Source organism: Rattus norvegicus, chromosome 6 (genome assembly GCF_021556685.1).
Source record: "Rattus norvegicus strain SHRSP/BbbUtx chromosome 6, alternate assembly SHRSP_T2T, whole genome shotgun sequence".
NCBI classification, from domain to species: Eukaryota; Metazoa; Chordata; class Mammalia; order Rodentia; family Muridae; genus Rattus; species Rattus norvegicus.
Genome location: NC_141539.1, coordinates 33,924,492 through 33,945,135, shown reverse-complemented (window position 1 = coordinate 33,945,135; position 20,644 = coordinate 33,924,492). Strand labels below are relative to the sequence as shown.

The window sequence follows — 20,644 nt, the reverse complement described above, 5'->3', positions numbered from 1 at the left end:
TTCTGAAAATAAATGTGCCTCTCTGAAAAAAAGGAAGAAAAAAGAAAAGGACAGCTATTATCAGTAGTGAAGCTGACACTCTTCAATGGAAATTACCAATATGAGCAAGCTTGACAAATGAACACATATAAGAAAAGATGCATTTCAACAAATATTGCTATCTATAGGAAAATGTTTACTGAACACAGCAGGGAATGTATACGTTTAACACTACTTTCTACTGTTTCTTTTTAAAATTAGTTAAGAGGCTGGAGATGGCTCAGGAACCAAGGGCATTTGCAAAGGACCTGAGTTGTTCACAGCTGCCTGTGACCTCAGGGAACCTAATGCTCTCCTCTGGTCTCCACAGGCACCTACATCCACATGCACACATTCCTCCACACCTACACAGTTAAAATGAGTGAGAACCTTTTACTTGTTATCATTCTGTGTAGCATGTGTGTACCATGGCGGGTCTGTGGACAGAGGACAGCTCTGGGGAGGCTGTTCTCTCCTTCCACCTTTTTGTGGGCTCCGGGGATCAGATTCAGCTTGTCTAGCTTGTGTGGCAAGTGCTTCATCACTGAGCCATCTCACTAGCTGTCTTGGCTATAGCTGTCTTGGTTGTACCGCTGTGAGCAGACACCATGACCAAGGCAACTCTTATAAGGACAGCATTTAATTGGGGCTGACTTAGAGGTTCAGAGTTTCAGTCCGTCATCATCAAGACAGGAGCAGGCAGTGTCTAGGCAGGCATGGTGCAGGAGGAGCTGAGAGCTCTACATCTTCATCTGAAGGCTGCTGGGAGAAGACTGGCTTCCAGGCAGCTAGGATGAAAGTCTTAAAGCCCACGCCTACTGTGACAACTTCCTCCAGCAAGGCCACACCTCCTAATAGTACTACTTCCTGGGCCAAACACATACAAACCACTACACCAGCTCTTCAGATGTTTTTACTGTAGTTGTGTTTATGTATATGCATGATGTTTGTGCATGGACACACGTGCCATGGTGCATGTGTGGAGGACAGAGGACAACTTTGTGGGTTTGGTTTTTTCCTTACTTTGGACTCATGTCAGGATTATGCTCTGCCTTTACCAGCAGAGCCACCCTACTGGCCCCAAATGTTTCTTGCTTAAAGAAAGGCAGCTTCCTGGACTGGAGAGAAGGCTCAGAGGTGAAGAGCACCGGCTGCTCTTCCAAAGTCCTGAGTTCAATTCCTAGAAGCCACATGGTGGCTCAAACCACGTATAATAGGATCTGGTACTCTTTTCTGCTGTGCAGGAATACATGTAGGCAGAATATTATATACATAGTAAATAAATAAATCTTGAGAGAGAGAGAGAGAGAGAGAGAGAGAGAGAGAGAGAGAGAGAGAGAGAGAGAGAGAGACTCATAGCAGTGGGGATATGGAACTTGAGGAGGCCAGGCAGGAACCCCAGTGGAGCAATAGGAAACTAATCTATCCATAAAACTTTTGACCCAAAATTTATTCTGCCTACAAGAAATGAAAGAATGGCAGGGGCGAGGGAGGAGGGGTGGAGGTTGGAGGGGTGGAGCGGTGGAGCAGAGACTGAGGGGATGGCCAAGCAATAACCATCCACGGGCAAGCATCAATCCCTGAGGCTACTAAGGATACTGACATGCTTGCAGACAGGAGTCTAGCACTGCCGTCCTCTGACAGGCCCCACCCAGCAGCTGACTCAGACTGATAAAGACACCCATAGCCAAACAGTGGATGGAGCTTGGGGACTTTAAAGGAAGAGTTGTGGGAAGGATTGTGGGCCCCCAAGGAGATAGGAACTCCACAGGAAGACCAACAGAGTCAACTAATCTGGACCTCAGCGACTGAACCACCAACCAAAGAGCATGGCCAGGCTGGACCTAGGCTTTCCAGCACATATGTAGCACATGTGCAGCTTGGTCTTCATGTGGATCCCATGAACAACTGGAGCGAGGCTATCCCTAAAGCTGCTCCTGTCTGTGGAATCTGTCCCCTAACTCAGCTGTCTTGTCTGGCTTCAGCGGGAGAAGTGCCTAGCCCTGCAAAGACTTGATTACCAGGGTTGGGGGGTATCCAGGAAACAGGGGGTCCTCCACTCTTTCAGAGGAGAAGGAGAGAGGGGAGAGGGAGAGAAGAATCAAGATGTAAAGTGAATAAAACATTTAAAAAAGGAAAAAGAAAGGTAGCTTCCTGATGTTCCTGTGGGTTATTCCATTAGTAACAGGAACTCAGTTTACCTGACCCACCACTGACTCCTGTGCTATTATTCCCTTTCTGGAGACCCACCTGGGGATCTATGCAAGCAAGAGTCCCTCCCCAACCACACCCTCTCCCCTCCTTCCTGCAGGCAAGAGTCCCTCCCCAACCACACCCTCTCCCCTCCTTCCTGCAGGCAAGAGTCCCTCCCCAACCACACCCTCTCCCCTTCGTCCTGCAGGCAAGAGTCCCTCCCCAACCACACCCTCTCCCCTCCTTCCTGCAGGCAAGAGTCCCTCCCCAACCACACCCTCTCCCCTCCTTCCTCTGGGTCAGCCTCTCTTCTCAAATTGTCCTAAATCCTTGCCCAGCCCCCAGGTCTCTCCTCCTTATTCCCCCACAGCCATCCAGACTCCTCATGGTGTTTCAGGCCTCGGGTCTCTCCTCTGCAGACTGGACTGTGATCCGCTTCAGGATGTGTTGGCCCCCTCCCACATCTATGCTGTGTGTGTGAACGTATGATCCCTTGCCTATGCAGGGCCTCCCTCATAGACGGAACACTGAAAGCCACCTGCTTCCTGTCACTACCTAACTGACTCCATGACCTTCTCTCTCAGTGCCAGCACCATTTCCCCCAGCTCATGCTAAGATCTTAGGATCTTACTCTCCATATCTAATCCACTCACTGGCTATCTAATCAGAACACGCCCATAATCTGACTCGTTTGCACCACACCATCGTACCATCGGGATCCAAGCCACTACCATCCATTCTCTGCTTGGACCACTGAGGAGGCTCCCAGGGGACCCCCGTGCTTCCTTCTGGTTCCCTTTCCTCACTTCAATGGAGCAGAGCAATCCTGTTAAAACACGTCAGATCATGTCTGTCCTTTGATTAAAACCCTTTACGGGGTTTTCTTGCTGCATACAAAAGCCAGAGTTACAGAACAGCCCCAAAGCATCTCAGCTACCGCTCTGTCTCCTTGTTGTTTCCTCTGTTCCAGGACACTGGCCCCCACTCTGTCCTCTGAGCACCACAGACACACATGGCAGGTCCAGGGTAAGCTGCCCCCCTCTCTTAGAATGGTCCTTTCCCCAGATAGCCTCCATACCCTTCGAGTCTTTGCTTCCCATATTACTAATTTGGAGCCTCCGTCAATGCCCCACCCAGCACTTCCCTCGCTGCTTTATTTTCCTGAGGTGCAGCACACTTGGCTAATCTCATTGGTTCATTTTCCACCCTCCCCTGGCAGAGGGCTGAATTTTTGTATGTTCTATAACCTGCTACATCCAAAGTGCCTGGTGCCCTCATAGGTTTTCTTCAAGGATTGATAAAATATGATCAGATGGACCCTGGCTTTCAATACTGCTCACAAAAGAGTGATGAAAATTTCCTTGTAAGTACTGATGGACAGGAAGAACGGACAGAGGAGAACTGTCAGATCAAAGTTCCTGGACAGATAGTTGGAGGGAGCTGAACTGCAAGCCCCTCACTGTGGAAACAAAGTATGGATCATAGTTAATGAAAACTGTCCCTCTTCGATGGCTGTGAGCCATTGTTCTAAATCCCTGGGCAAACAAGAATCGAAAGAGAGATGCTTAGGAGGGAGACAAAGACCTGGGAAGGTCCCAAAGTTGGAAGACAAAGGGTGGTGTGTGCTGGTTGTTTGCTCAGATTAGGTCCTAAGTACCAGAGAGGCCTTGCCCGTGCCAAGGAGAGCAGGGCCATGGAACAGTGTGGTTTTCTGTGCTCTGCCCTGCTGGACACCCTGATTGCATACTGGCTGTTGGCTGCACAGTGTGGAAACCCTGTGAAGAGACAGCCTCCCACAGTAAATGCAGAAGGCTAACCTGCGCCTCTCTGCAGGCTGCTGTAATACATAACCGAGTCTTATAAGGGCTCTAGAGAATGGCTATTATATAAAACAATGCATTTTTAATCTACTTGGTAAATAGTTTATTAAGGACAAACAGCATATCAAGTAGTATGTTTTTATCATAAAGTGATGGGGTAATATCTATGTCTAAAAAGTTAAATAATTCTTTAACAAAGTTTTATTGATTTACTGGTGTTGCCGGGGATCAAACCTGCACCTCCATGTGTGCTGGGCTACTGCTCTGCTGCTGAGCTATACACCCCAAACCCTTTAAAACATTTAAAAGTTTCTTCCTCGGGGTTGGGGATTTAGCTCAGTGGTAGAGCGCTTGCCTAGCAAGTGGAAGGCCCTGGGTTCGGTCCCCAGCTCTGAAAAAAAGAAAAAAGAAAAAAAAAGTTTCTTCTTCTTCTTTCTTAGACATAGGTCAGTTGTACTGTTCAGGCTGACCTTGAACTCTGACCCTTCTGCCTTACCTCCCAAATGCTGGGATTACATCCATGTGCCCTGTGCTCCATCCACTTGGGCTCCAGTATCTTTCTGATGTCTACCAGATACAACGGTATCGAAATACTTTAGAACATTAGAAAGCTACCACATAAAGTAGTATTCTAGAATGTCCCCAAAGCAACCCTGTTGATACTTTTATTGGAGTTATTTTTATTTTCTAATCTGCTGTGAAAGATCATGAGTTCTTTGTGTGCATAGATCATAAAGAGAACAGAGAACTCTTTCTCTTTGTGTGCATATGTGTGGTATGTGAATGCATGCTCACATGTATGTGTACACTGTGTGTGTGTGTGTGTGTGTGTGTGTGTGTGTGTGTGTGTGTGTGTGTGTGTGTGCATATGTGAGAACATGTGGAGGCCAGAGGCTGATGTCCTCTTTGACTACTCTCCACTCGATTTACTGAGGTGGGGTCTTTGCTGAACCTGGGGCCTGCAGTAGTCTAGTCAGCCAGATGGCTCTGGTGGAATCCCTGTGTCTGCCTCCTGAGCGCTTCAGCAACTTCAGGCTAGGACCCCTGTGTTTCCTACGTCACCTGTTTCACACAGACTTAACTGACTTGCTCTTCAGAATTCAGACTGTATGCTAGGGATGGAACAAGAGGAGCCAGTTCCTTCCCTGCTCCTAATCCAGAATTTCTGACTTAACACCATGTGACCTTCTTTGACTAAGGTTACTCTGAAGCCTCTCAAATAGAGGCTGTGTGGCTGAGCAGGACTTCAGCGCTACCAGGTTTCTTACATCGGAAAGAAAGGCAACACGCAGTGGGGCCTATGCCACAGTCCCTGAATGCCGGGTGTAAACTACACACCTGATTTGGTTGGCCCTGAGCTGATTTCTGGAGGAAGAATCAGAATAAATATCCAGAAGGCCAAGCATCCCCAGGCAATGCAAACAAAACCAACATGACCTTTGCTCTCCTTGTGTGTCTTAGATGACTGTTCCCTTACACACCTTCTACCATCACACGGTTAGAGCCTTAGTTACTCACTGCAGCACTCTGCTTCAATACTCAAACAGCGCTGTGCAAGGGCAGAAGGACTTCATAAATCTCTTCGTCCTTGGTGTCACTGACTTGCCTGCACGCCTCTCATTAATTACCCAATGAAATATTCATACAGTTCGTATTTCCAGTGTCCATGATTCTATAACTGGAGAGCACGCTTCACCGTGAGTTCAGGACACAGCTATGATTTAGCACCTCCTGACTCTGGTTTCAGTGGCTGATGGATGGCAACAATCAGATCAGATCTGGCGGCAGGCTCTTCCAGGGCTCTGAATGTAACTTGGCCAACCTGGATTTGCCCAAAGCTGGCTTCCCTCACCTCACCTCACCTCACCTCACCTCACCTCACCTCACCTCACCTCACCTCACCTCACCTCACCTCACCTCGCCTCACCTCACCTCGCTGCTGATAGTTCTACTTTTCTAGTTTGCAGGAAAAGCAGGTTGTGGTTAAGGAAAAGATAGGTTGGCTAGGAACATGAATTCCAGAGTCAGGACGGACTGGAGCTCCAATCTGTCCACCCCAAATGCCTGGTTCACTGTGTGCTGCACAGAAAACATTCACAACATGTTAGCTATTATCTCTAGAACTTACTATGGTTGTGCAGTGAGCTAGTGCTTCCTAGTGCCAAATGTGTGATGTGGCTCTCATTCTCAGTGACAGACAAGGCCTCCCAGGACTGTTCTGTTTCTTCATTTGCTTTGAGACACTGAGTGACTGCTGCCTTTTGACAACAGCGCAAATTAAAGTCTCGTAAGAACATCTCATAATTTTTTGTTCTTGTTTAAGACAAAGAAAAATGATTCAGAATTAATTATGAGGTTTACATGGAGAGGCGGAGACCCAGAATAGCTACCACAGTATAAAAAAGGAAAAAGACCCAGCCTAGACTGAAGGAACAAAGACAGCGAGGTCTAAGCAAGAGGACAGACAGATGGACTGGCCAATGCGACCCAAGGAAACATAGAAATTGACTCAGACAATATCCGACTGCTGTTTGATATAGGAGCACAGGCAATAACAAAAGTCTCAGTAGATGGCTCTGGGACATGTGACTGCGGCACACGTGAGACTCGAGACCATTGCTTCTCACCCTTCCCAATGCTACAACTCTTCAATACAGTTCCTCATGCTGTGGTGACCCCCAACCATAAAGTTATTTTTGTTGCTACTTCATAACTGTAACTTTGCCACTGTTAGGAATCTTAATGTAATGTCTGATATGCAGGACGTCTGTGAGGCATCCCCTGTGGAAGGGGATTCAGCTCACAAAGGGATCTTGACCCACAGGTTGAGAACTGCTGCTCTAGCTAGACGGATTCCTCATTAAAATTAAGCACCATACTCATGTCTCAAATATGAGCCACAAAATGTAAGAGCTGTCAGAACATAAGAGGACAAAGTCTATGTGGCTTCAGGCTACGTGATGACACAAAGGCATAACCCACAGGAAATTCACAAGCTGGACCTCACTAAAATTTAAATTTTTGTCTTGTGAAAGACACAAGCCACAGACTGTGAGAAAATAGTTACAACCCCTACATCTGACATGAGATTGTTACCCAACATATACAACTAACTTAACAAAAATAAATACATCTTCTTCTTAAGAACCGGCCATAGACCTTAACATCTCACCAAAGAGGATGTGAGGGGCAAGTGAGTGTATGAACGTTGCTGGGTGATGCTCACCTTTAACCCTGGCAATCGGGAAGCAGAGACAAGTGAATCTCTGAATTCAAGGCCAGCCAGGGCTACTTAGGAAGGATTCTGTATACCAGCTGTCTTCAGGGAAATGTATATTAAAACAAGACACCAGCACACACATTGGCTTGGCCAGACCACACCAGAACAGCAAATGCTGAGTGGACGGAAGCAACAGGGACGCCTCACTGCTAGCTGGATCAGTGCACTTTGGCACAGGGAGCTGTTACAGAAGAACATACTGTGAGATCTGGAAACCACGTTTTGGTGTTTTCCAAAGGAACCCAAAACATGGCATAGTCAAACAATAAAATTTTAACCTGCCCATAAAGTGGAATAATGCTTTGATATATCCTACAACATACATGTTATGAGAAATAAGCAAATCACAAACAACCCCCCCCACCACATCATATAACGAGAGGAATGTCCAGAACAGGCAAACATCAAGACATAAAGTAGGTTAGCATGTTCTCTGTTTGTATGTGGTAACAAGGAGATAAGAGAGTGATAGTTTTAAGTTTGAAGTAATGAAAAGATTCTATAATTGATTATAGCAATGGCTGCCTGACTGTAGATACAGTAAATCACTGAGTTGTACATTTGAAAGGAGTTGAATCACTGTCACTCAGTCAGACAGTGATTATGGGCCTTCTCCCTTCTAAATGCTAGCACCACAGGCTCTTGATGATCTATTCATCCTGGCCTCTTCTCTGTATGTTTCTTTTTACTGGTATGAGCGATGTGTCCTGCCAGACCTCATGATTATAAAGATGGCGGTAGCATTAGCACAAGTCTATGAGGTTCTTAGCATGAGCTCAGAAGCCAGCTCACTAAGCAAACACGTCCCTTATGGGGCTTTAGCCCATTTTAATTTTCCCATCTGTAAAAATGAAGTGAGTTATTTTGTTCATGGATCTTAGAAGAGTACCTAAGGAGTCTGTCTGTGACACAGGCAGGATCTCCTTATCCGCTAAATAGTTCCCCAGCACTCTCTACTCTCACAGATCCTGGGTCCTCCTGCTTCTCAACCCTCGCTGAGGATCTCACAGGTCTGGTCCTTTCCCTAAGGAGCCTCAACTACCCAAAAGCTATGAGTGTGCACGGCGGTGCCCATTTCCAGTTGGTGTGTATTTAATGCTGTGCACCTGGATTATATCTTTCTAACTAGCTAGGCAATCGTACTGGACAGCCCATGGGTCCTTTGTAGTAAAATCCAAACCGAACCAAAGCAAAGCAAACCAAACCAACCAACCTCACCTTCTTCCCCCAGTTCTGGCTCCATACATGGCACAGGTACTCTATTATCCCACTTTGCCATTCAAGATAAAATTTTGGAATCTGACCCTTTTACCTTCCCTCCCATCGCATCAGTGCCTAAGGTATACACCAACTTTCCCTCAGAGCTTTGACCTCGGATGGATACCAGACCAGAAGCATCTGGGAAGCTTGGGAAAAGTCCCTGTGTGCAGGCTAAGCCTCAGACCATGCTGGCTAGGACTCATTAGTATTTTAGAGCTTCCAGGTCATTCCAGCACAGCCAAGCTAGAACTGCTGCCCACTTCTGTCTGAGCCCCTGCTTTCCTGCGGCTCCCCAGTTCCTCCCTCACAGCACCGAATGCTTGACCCGCCTCCGCCCACCCCAGCACTTTAGTGTGTGTAGAGTAGTCCCTGATTGTCTTAGGGTTTGTCAGCTCCCGCCCCAAGTCTTCTCTGCCTCACCAGTGTAGGGTGCAACTAGGCACTCCTCCTCTGCTCTCCCTGATGTGTAGGAAAACAAATCTGCCACAGTGCTTGGACTTAAACTGTGTGTTCCTGCCCCCATTCCATGGCAATGCCGTGCTAGGCTGTCCTCACTCTCATTTAGGTATCTAAACACTACTGCAGTATTCTGCTTGGCCTCACGCAAACATATCCTCAGCACATACTAGCTGGATTGCTCTGCAGAAGGATCTGGGAAAGACGGTGTTTGTGCATTTGGATCTGTATTTTTATTTTTGCCAACTTATAAAGCCACTGACCTGATTATCAAATGTAAAGGCTCAATCTGAGGTCCCCTATGTGAAGGACGACTGCAGGCTCTTCTAGTAGCCTCCTACTTTGTATTGAAATGTCTTCTGTTTCTTTCAGTATTTTAAAAAAATTGTGGAAAAAAGCTGCAAATGAAATATTCCTATTATCTTTGGTTAGAGTTATCTTCTTTATGCAACAGCATAACAACAGCAAAATAAAAATCTCTTTTGCTTTTGAGATGTTTAATTATCTCAAATTATATAAATCTTGACTACTGGTCCATACCCTGAGGTTACATTGAGAGAAAAGCAAAGTCCCACAGACACTAATCACACTTACTATCTAAATAATTAAAGTAAGTTTTAAAAGGATGCTTCAAAAGAAACACACAGTACAAGCAGTGGAGTTTGTGTTCCTTTAATAAACACACTTGCATAGTCATATTACAGCTGTGTAAAAATAAACCAGATTATCTCATGCCAAGCGTGCCCAGCGTCTGCACAGTCTCAAGACCTGGAATACTATAGTTTTCAAGACACACAAAATAAAATTTAAGGCAAATACATCACTTTGCAACAATTTGAGTTTATTACATTACAGTAGCATCACAGCAGCAGCATCTAATAATGCCACCCAGGCACAGGCTTCTCAGGACTCTGTTACTTATTTACAAGAACTCATACCTCGGGGAACTTCACCTAGGGAAACTTGGCAAGTAAAGCCCTGGACTGCACTTGGCCTTTGTCTCTCTGCCTTCGCCGGCACTAATCCCCCTTTGAACTCAGCGTCAATTGTATTGTAAAACAGTTACTGTTTAAATATTACATTATTTCAAAAGGACTCAAAGAATCAGAGAAACCACATAGTAAGGTTAATTTTTAGTTTTTAGTTTTCTAAAATAACAGCTTTGGCTGTAGCCTTTTCTTCGCTGCGAGAAGCCCCATCAAGTTCAAGCACAGCTGTAGAAATGCCTGCCGCACGGTGTGCTCTTAAGCTGGTGTTTCCTACAAGTCAAGTCCCTCCACTGTGTTCTGATGTTTAAATCATGTCTCCAGTACACGCCCTCTTAGCAACAGAAAGCTGACCTTCTTTTAAGTCAGGAAGAGAGCAAATACATGGCTGGATGAAGTACTGCACTTATAAGAACAATTTAAATGATTACATGTCACCCGATTTCCTTTCTTAGAGCTTTCTCTCAGGTATGTGACATACATACCATACATACAGAGCATACAAAGCATACAGAGCAGCCCTCGGTTAGCACTGAGTTTACCTGCTGTACTGACTCACTGACTGTTGGGCCAGGGAGAGTTAACCCACAGGTACCTGTTGAACACAGTTCCAGATTGACTGTAGATGCTGCTCAACCTGAGCGTCAGCTCCAATAATCTACTTTCGTTATTGTTGTTGTTTTGACACAGGGTTTCTCTGTGTAACAGAGCCCTGGCTATCCTGAACTCACATTGTAGACCAGGCTGGCCTTGAACTCACAGAGATCTGTCTACCTCTGCCTCCCCAGTACTGGGATTAAAGGCGTGCACCACCACATTTGGCTAGTAATCTACTTTTCATGATGGAGAAGTAAAGCTGACCTATAAAAATACTTTGGGAATAATTTATCAGAATAGTAGAGAAGCCCCAAATAAAAATGATAAGAAAGATGCAGGTTATGAAACAATGTAATTAATGAGTGGGGCTGGCCATATACAGGAGGCAGCTGCCACACATGGAATTTAAGGATGTAAAGGCAGAATGCTGACGAGACACAAAGAAAGATCAGGTATACTGTGGGGAAGTCAGTTTGGAATCCGTCTCTGCACTGCCACTTAGTGACTGCAGGCAATTCTCTTACCCATCTGTAAATTGAAATTATTGCTTTTCCGTGAATGTTATATAAAATACCGTCATGATGGCGAATGCTAAAATGGAGGTGGTCTAAGCCCTCTTAACAGAAATCCACACCCCAGGGAGCACACACATCTCCTAATACCTCAATGTCAACGTTTCCAGTACAGATACTTGGGTTTTGTAAAACTGTAACTAAACTGTTGTTTTTTTTCTTTCTCAAGTCATGATTTAGGCAATGTATGATTGTAACAATGCATTCATCATATATAGGCACATTAACATAAATATTGCACAAAATATGCCTTTAATTAAAGTGAGAAGTATAAAGCATGTTTTGCTTTCTCAGAGAACTCTGAGGAATAAGACTCTGACTGTATATACACTTATCTGACATTTCACAGACAGTAGATTGCACGGCAATTTGTAAACGTTTTAAATTGCATAAACTGCTCATTGATATTCAAATATGTTTAATACTGTATTAAAACTCAGATTGGCTTAAGTGCTATCACATACATTAGTTTATAACAATGTCTATTATGCTTAGGGTGCTTTCCACTCAAAGGAAGGAGTAAAATTCTATGCCAAAGTAGCCAATGTGGGAGATGAACATTAACCAGGAAAGTAACATCAATATTCTAATCTCAAAGAAGCCCCATGGGCACAGAGGAGTGAATGCCAGCTCTCACGTGCTCTCCCTGTACTACGGGGTCCTTGGTTAAAGCCTACAAGTCTGCTTCAGGCTTGCTATAAACTCTTTAAGGCTTCTTTATGGATTTTACTAAATGCTTTATGAATGCCAACAAGTGTTACCTTGTATACTAGGGTAAGTAGTCACCTGACTACAGAGATAACGTAAATTCTACTTTAGAATATATTGTCAATATAAGTGCTCCAAGATAGGGATAGTTTCTCACCTCACAGTCAGTGATGGCCTCTTTCCATTCTTGATTATGTTACGTCATCAATAAAGCACTGTGTGCTGGAGCCTAGAGTGGCTTAGGAGCTCTGCAGCCTAGAGCACCTAAGACCACCAAGAAACCTCCCTAGGCCTGCGCTCCTGAATTCTTGGGTAGCTGAGGCAGACTGAACATTTGCTGCTCTGCACTCACTGGTCAGAGCTTTCGTCTTCTGTGAGACAAGGCAAGGTCCCCCAACGTTATTGCTCCTGCTCGGATTACAGAGAAAATAGAGAAAAGGCTATTTCCAGTTTTTGGCTTCAAACAGACCTAACTACTGTACTCATAGTGGCATATTAGAAAGAACAGACGGGGTTTATTTGAGGGCAAATCACAGGCGGAGCCAATTATGGACCCTTGTGATTAGGATTAGATCAGATATAATAGCAGAACATAAGCGAACATCTCCTGAATTCTGCGGTGAGTATACAATTCACAAGAGCTTTGGAGAAGCATGGCAGACCATTCCAAACCAGAGAGAACAGCTTGTGCAAATAGTGGGTCTTTGTGTGTTTGCACTCCCACCATGTAAGGGCAAACTGAATATGCATGCTCATGACCTACAAGTGCCAACTTAAAAAAAGAAGAAAAATGCTAACGATGCCAGAGAGAACAGCAGGGAAAGCCACACAAAGACCCACTATCCTTGAAATTGTTACAAATAAATTTTAACTGTCAATTAGAAACACATAGAAATAATCACAAGTGGCTCTAACATTCAACGAGGTAAACGGATTGTGTGAGCTATTTGATCAGGGCTGCCTGCCCCTCCACGCTAGAGTCAGTGGATAGTGGGTCTCTGGGGTGCTTTCTCAACTGGAAGACAACATTGGGTCCTAAAAAAAGAAAAATGAGGAATAAAATGAACAGAAGGCAAATTAGGTGGGTGAGCAAATACGTGACTAATAGTCACATGCAACATCAACTGAATACATTTGAACCACTAAAATTCTCAACCTTAAAAGTCCCAACTGTATATTAAAGTGAAAACAGTGTTTACAAGGGCTGGAGAAACACAAATGGTAATCTGTGTTTAACCAGCTAGTGCCTCAAACAAAGACTATTATTAGTAAGTGATTCACTTCTAAATATCTGAGGAGCCAAATACGTTTGCAAATGAATTCCAGGCTCTAAGCATAAGCATTTTCTAGAGCATACCCTATGGAAGATGTAGGCTTATGTGAACTTATGTTTATTCAATTTCACAGCTTCTGATACAATGAACTCTGGTCACTGCTGAAAAGAATTATGGCTCTCTAGTGGCTCAGAGTAGTTATTTTGGGTAAGTATAACAGGTACTGTGCTGTCTCCTAGGTGATTTAAACAGTTGTTTTATGGAAAACAAACTTCTCAGAGATCCCTTTGGAAAGTGTCCTGAGTGCTCTTTTATTCCAGGTTGGGTGACGTACCTTTGTCATTCATTTAGGAAAGTACTATTAGTTTTAGATATATTCAAACCACTAAACCCAATATACCTTAGGCCCAACCAAGGCATGAGCCACAGAGAATAATGGTGTTACAAAGAGCGCCTTGAAACTACTGAGTCCGGCCCAGCCCCTCGGCCGTCCTACTTCCTCATCTCTAACTGCTAACTGATCACGGAGGTAATGAATGCCTCCATTCGCCCCCCATTTACCTTCCTAGCACACTGTAACTTCTCCTCTTGGTCCCATTGAAATGCACTCTGAGAAGCCTTCTGCAAAAGCATGACTTCTCTCCCACAAAGATTTAGGGAGCTTTCCATTTGTATAAATAAATATTCACTATTTACAAATGAAGTCCAAAGCTACTTTAGAGCAGGGCATGCCTCTCAATATTTGGATTCTAATACCTGTAAGTATGTGGTGGCCACTTAAAGAATATTTATGAAATGAATAGATGTCTTGACTGAAGCAAATGAGAGCTTCATTTCTTTAAAATTGTATAGAACAATAATAAACGAAGGACTTCCCTCTTCTTGTTTGTGCAAATACTATAATTTCCTCATATTATTTCAGTGAAGGCATGAAACTATACAGTTGTATTAACACAGCAGCCACTAACTACAATGGCTAGTTCTAGATTAAATGAGGCTCCAGTTTATGATCCCCTGAATGGTGGGACTCTAGGTCATGTCTGGCCTCCCAAAGGTTAACTTGCTATGTGTTTTTGGCTAACTAATTTATACTTTCTGTATAATTTGTATACCAAAAAACCCCCTCAGGTTCTGCTTCTCTTAAAAAGAAGAAGCTGGGGATGCAGCTTAGCTGTGGAGTAGCTGCCTACCATGCATGAGGCCCTAGTTTCAATCCTCCTCTAGTACCACACCAATACTGCTACTACTGGAGGGAAGAGAAGCGGGGGACAAGGGAGAGGAGGAAGAAGAGAAGGGGGAAGGAGAGGGGGAGGAGGAGGAAAAGGAAGAAGAGGAGGAGGAAGAGGGAGACAGACATGTATATATAATTTTACTTGAGCATGGTAGTGCAGGTTATAATCTACGTATTCAGAACCAGAAACTGGAACCAGGAGGATCAGGAATTCAAGGTATTCTTAGGCCTACAACCAGTGTGAGGCCACCCTGGGCTACATAAGACCAATATATTGTTTAAAAAGGCTGTCCCTCTAGTTAGGTTACTTTTCTAGGAGTCTTTTAAACTTGAGGTAGATTTCTCTAGAGTAATGGTTTCCTTCCTTTTTCTCTCCCCTTTCCTCCCTCTCTTGTGTGTATCAGGTGCCACTGTGAAAGTGATCTTGACTCACAAATGTTTTGTGGCATGAGATAGTATCTAAGGAATCACCTAGTAGGAGTTTTACAAACATTTAGATGGGTTATTTAATTCCCAACCTGGATGCTATGTAAACACACAGAAGATAAATGAGATTCCAAAGTCAAGGGCCTGTATACACAAAAATACTCTGCAGTACAGGGAAATTACAGGACCAGCTACCTTCTATGAGCTGACAGAGTGCTGGGTAGTATAAAGCAGTGCTGGTGGTGAAGGGAAGCTGCAGTGTAGACGCCATCACACCAAAGAACCCACCCACACAAGAAATCACACGTTTTTATAAAGATAAAAACTAACACTAATGTCTGAAGCTAGCAGAAAACATTCATGATAAAGCAGTACAACGTTTGAGCTTGTAAACTCTTATCTTTTGGTTTTTCTTAATTGAAATATTACTTGCATCTACTGTGAGTAATGAGTTTAAGATCTGACTCAGAATAGAAATGCAAGTAATATTAAAGGTTTCATATCAGATGAGAGATAAGTAATTTGATGTTACTCACACTGTTGACTTGGATCTGAGTCTGTTGTCATCTTAACATAGTTTGAAGGAAAGAGACCAGTCACCCCATTGATTTCTCCTTGCCACCAGTCAGGGTCATCCTTGTTCATAACGTTAATAAGCTGTCCTTTGGAGAAGTTGAGCTCATCTTCGTTATTCGCTATGTAGTCATACATAGCGATCACTTGACAAACTATCAAAAGAACAGCAAAAGAATAAATTAAGTATTCTCACAAGGATCAACCCCGGCCTGAAACTTAAATTATTGTTAAATTCTAAAATTAGGCTAAACTTTCTTTACACTCTCTCTCCCTGATATTCTTCCCCAGTCTGTCTCACAAAACAAAACAACCCCCAAGCCTCGGCAACTCTAGATAAAAATCCGAGTGAAGCCCTTCACTTCAATACCAAGCAGCAATTCCACATTTGAAGAACTCTGCGGGAAGACGCTCCCAGTGGTACGCTGCTCTAAAGCAGAGGGAAGGAAAGGCAAGTTTTCCAGGCCTTCCAAAGGGCCAGCTACTCTAAGACATCTTGTGCTTTAACACAGTCTCCTAAGACAAAATACAAAATACTTCCTTACCGGCGTGAAAAGCAGGCGTGGTTCTCTCAGCACTTGGACCCAGCAGCTTCACGTGGCTGGCAGGAAACCATCCCTTCTGTCGCTTCTTCCCTCTGGCCTAGAACGACAACAAAAGAAACAATGAAAAATAACCGCCAAGTTACAACTTAAACACCTAGCTTCCCACTGACAACATCTGCTGGCCTTTGCCCTTGGCTCCATGGGTGGAGCCTAAATCCTTGTACGGCATTATTGGCAAGTGTCTTAGTCTACCTGCAAGGCTTAGGCAACGCTAAATCTACCACTGTGACTCATGGTTGGTGCTCTGTGTCATGCGGTATCAGCTCACTCTGGTGACAGGGCTAGAGTGACTTCACCATATGAACAATCAACCATATCAATGTGGGAAAGGCCCCCATTAACAACTCCAGACACCAGGGCTCCCACAGTCCTCTGGGTGGCAATAACTGTGCTGTCATATATCCTTGCTAGGGAGAGGAGTGGTAATGCTGCTGGAGAGGGAACCAGGAGCTCCATTTTGGGAGCTCCTTGCAAGCTCAAGATTACTCTTAAGAGTATGGTTCAACGAAAGCACACTTTGGAGCCTGTCGGTCGTCAGGAAGTCATAAAAGCATTTTTGGAGGGTTATGGTGTTAGTTCAAAGTGAATCAGAAGGTGGAAACAGGGGCTCAGTCAAGAACATAGCCAATCTGTATACCTGTGCTTTAGGATTTCTAAGACTACAGTGCCAGAACTACATGCATTCCCACCACATGCAAACATAAAACACAGCTATCACTTTTCTCTTCATCTTTAAACCCTAACGTCTATTTCAGTGAGGAAGGAAACATTAGATATGAGAAAAGAAAGCCTTTTCTCTACACATGGGAACTATGTTAACACCTGCAGGAAGAAGATTTACATCTGTACTGTCTCCTTTGAGCTGAGGCCTAGGGGTGGGGCGGTGGCAGTCCCCTGGGGAGTACCTTCTTAGCACACGGCCTGCCTGTTTCCCTTTAGAGGGTACGGCAAGCTGGGTATCCCAGGCAGAGATGACAGAGACGGCATTATCCTCTGTTTCTTTAAGAAAATGACCTGTGGCCTAGTAAGTGATAAACTGGAAAATGCTGATAGGTCAATAAAACTATGTTAAAAGCAGAAGACTGAAGGAAACACAATCTATTTAAGTTCTGACTGATCACTTCCAATATGATTCCCACTGGGGGTGGCTTTTTTTTTTCCTGACTCTTCACCTTTTTAATGAGCCTGATTTTTTTACCTGGAAAAGAACAGTACCTGTAGCTCTCCTTGCCACCACCCACTTGAGTTTTTCTTGAGGATTAATATTAACTGTCCTGGTGCAAGGCTGAGCTGCTCAGCCCCTGAAGCAGCATATGCTGAAGTTACTTGAGCGATCTCTGAAAAGAAGAAAACAGAACTGTAAATCCAAGACTACAACAGAGCAAATGCTCGTCAGACCCCAAGGTTACTGTCATACATACCGGGCTTTTTGTTTGATGCTCCAGATTTGCTAGCATTCCCAACATTCTACAAGGAAAAGACAGGCTGTTCTTTAGTCATTTTCAGCAAACCAGAATGTCAGTCCAGGTTTATTAGGAATTAAAGATTTCTAATGCTTGGGATTCTTGTTTCTTTAAATGAAGACCAAAATGACAATGAACTCTGTATTAATCAAATAACTGAAGAATCCAGAGGTGGCAAAGAGATCTGGTCTGCTAATTTTATATGCAAACAGCTGAAGTTGGCATGCACTTACATAACAGAAAGAGCTCATGCTTTGAAGCTTGGCTGGAGTGAATCATGGCCATCCAGGTTATCTTAGTTTGGTTTCTGTGCTGTGATACAACACTGTGACCAAAAGAAACTTGGGGAGGAAAGGGTTAGTATCTTCTTGGGCTTCTAGATAAGAGACCATCACTGAGGGAAGTTGGGGCAGAAATTCAAGCAGGCAGGCATGTGAAGAGTCCATGAGGCCATGAGGGTACTGCTTCCTGGCTTGTTTCTCCTGGCTTTCTCAACCTGCTTTCCTATACTAGGACCACCTGTCCTAGGGGTGACACCTCCCTCCATGGGCTGCCCTCCCAATAATCATTAATCAAGAAACTGGCCAACAGACTTGCCACAGGCTGATCTGACTGGGGCATGTTCTCAGTTGAGGCTCCCTCCTCTCAGATGACTAATTGGCTAGCTCACAGGCTACCCAATTTATGAATGGGGTTAGCATTGATGCTAAGTATATAAAAACACGTATGTTTGGGATATATAAAGGCATATATGAATTTTGCTCTTGTTTTCTACGAGTATAAGGGATCTTGTCTCATCTGTAGACACTGCTGTATAGGCAATGCTTATCTATTTATTATTATATGTTCCCTAAGACTGATTTCGATTTAATAGGAAATTCATATCATGGTAACAACTATGACTTTGACTTTAAAGTATAAACTATAGCTAGAACGTAGCTCAATGATTGAGTGTTTGCCTGCTAGTTGTGAGGCCCTGTGTTCAATCCCCAATACTGCAGAATAGCAAAGAATAAATTGAACTGGCTATATTTATTATTTTTAAGAATTTAAATTAAAAGGAGGAATTAAGATTTTTCCTTTTTATTAGTAAATACAGCTACAGTGAAGGTCTAAAGTCAAAACTAACATTTGTGAGTAAATGGAACAGATGTGTTCTAAATGGTTATGGACACTCCACTATTTGGTTTTATAATAACCTCATTACATAATTAAAGCTGTCCCCATTTTACAGAGAATGAAACTGAGGCACTGACAAGCAAAGCAACTGTTCAAGGTCATCTAGCCTCTAAGTGGCAGAGGTAGGCTTAAGTCCAATTGCTGGTTCTACTAAACCATAGGTTCACAGGTCCCTGCAGTTCTCGGAGAACTCAGGAGTCTGTGGGAAGAAAACAATGCATTTTCACTGTGTAGACAGTCACTATGGTAGGTAAAGTGCCAATGACTTAGCAGCATAAAAACATATTATAATTTGGCACTCACCGTAAACAAAGCCAGCTTCACTTGAGAATGTCCATGGACAGGAACTCTTAACATTTTTTAAAAAGCTTTATTTTTTTTATATTTATTTATTTAAAAGAATTATTTATTTTATGTATATGAGTACACTGTAGCTGTCTTCAGACATACGAGAAGAGGGCATCAGATCCCATTACAGATGGTTGTGAGCCACCATGTGGTTGCTGGGATTTGAACTCAGGACCTCTGGAAGAGCAGTCAGTGCTCTCAACCACTGAGCCATCTCTCCAGCCCCTTTACTTTACATGAGGGTTTTGCCTGCATGTATGTGCCATCAAGTGCATGACTGGTGTCAACGGGGGTCAGAAGAGGCCCTGGGACTGCAGTTAGAGGTGATTGTGAATCACGATATGGTTGCTGTGAACCAAACCTGGATCCTCTGTAAAAGTAGCAAGTGCTCTTAACCACAGAGCCATCCTTCCAATCCCAACTCTTAATCTTGATTATACACCTGTTCTTCAGTGAGACAGGGTCTCAGGAAGCCCAGGCTAGCCTTGAACTTACTATAGATTAGGAAGACCCTGAACTCTTAATCTTTCTGCCTGTACCACCACCTTCAACTGAATGTACTTTTTCTTGTAATCTCACGTGACTAAACAGAAGTGTCCCTGTAACATTTCTATTATATACCATAGGCAGTTAGTTGTCTAAAGGAAAAGTATTTCCATGATTAAATGCCTTTATCGAATACTTTTACTTTAAAGAACTGACAGACAAATACTTAGACTTGGGTTTAGTAAACATTCTCTCGAAAATGTATGCTTGTCACTTCAAGGAAAACAGCGGACAGGATTTATTGCCCATGCTAAGATTCATATTCAGTCCTATCTATGGCTTCTGCTCTATCCAGTCTATGAAATCCTGTGCCCCTGTCTTCTGACTGGGACCCTAAATAAACCTATGAGATCAGGGTGACTGAACAGTTTCCTTTTAATGAGGGCAGCATCACCTAAACCACAGGTTTCTGAATTAGCAATTGTTAGACTGGTAACAACGGAATGCTGCTTTAATGCAGAGAGCATCACCTCTTGATCCTTTGGTCTGACATAGTTGGATGGGAAGATCCCAGTTCTCTCTCCAATACTTCCTGTCCACCACTCTCCATCTTTCTGGGTCACCAGTAGTTCTTCTCCTTCAGTGAAAGTCAAGTCTCCAGGCTCCACACTTGAGTATGAATAAAGTGCAATGTACTCTGAGGGAATGAGGAACAAATGGTTTAGACTTTAAGACAAAAGACTCAAAAAAGAAAATGGTTAATCTCTAAGACATAGACGTTTACTGTAAAAGATCTTGTAGCTTACAGAACTTTAAACATGGTCTTCAGGTAGGAAATGGAATAGAAGTCACTAGTTAACACTTTGTCTAGGTGCAGGCTAACAGATTTACCAAGGGCTTCCCATTGTTTTCAGCTGCTGTTATTTTGTGGAAGAAAGGAAAGAGTATTGCTGCAGGGACAGAGGGCTCTGTGGCAACAAGAGTAGCAAAGCCAATCTTTTCCTTTTATTTGAGATGAGTTCCACCATGCAGCTAGCTTTGGCTGGCCTAGAACTCACTGCTTTCTGTGCTGAGATTAAAAGTGTGCCAGCTTTAGCAAACATTTTTTGGTAGCAAAAATTATGCTAAACTACAGACATACAGTATCTCTAAAAATAATGGAATGATAC

General features: G+C 43.7%; 1 protein-coding gene across 18 annotated transcripts in view; it reads right to left on the bottom strand.

Moving 5' to 3' along the window:
• Itsn2 (intersectin 2) overlaps window positions 1-20,644 on the bottom strand; it is a 251,290-nt gene that overhangs the window by 22,199 nt on the left and 208,447 nt on the right. For 12 of the 18 annotated variants that reach the window (XM_087553096.1, XM_087553100.1, XM_087553103.1 and 9 more), the window contains 5 exons: window positions 20,006-20,172; window positions 17,421-17,466; window positions 17,215-17,336; window positions 15,940-16,036; window positions 15,358-15,549 (listed from right to left, as the gene is read on the bottom strand). In XM_087553096.1, the coding sequence (XP_087409222.1) occupies window positions 15,358-15,549; window positions 15,940-16,036; window positions 17,215-17,336; window positions 17,421-17,466; window positions 20,006-20,172 (624 nt within the window). Of the gene's footprint in view, window positions 1-9,683; window positions 12,926-15,357; window positions 15,550-15,939; window positions 16,037-17,214; window positions 17,337-17,420; window positions 17,467-20,005; window positions 20,173-20,644 lie in introns of those variants that run through there. The other 6 variants (XM_087553110.1, XM_087553106.1, XM_087553107.1 and 3 more) reach the window with 1 other exon arrangement.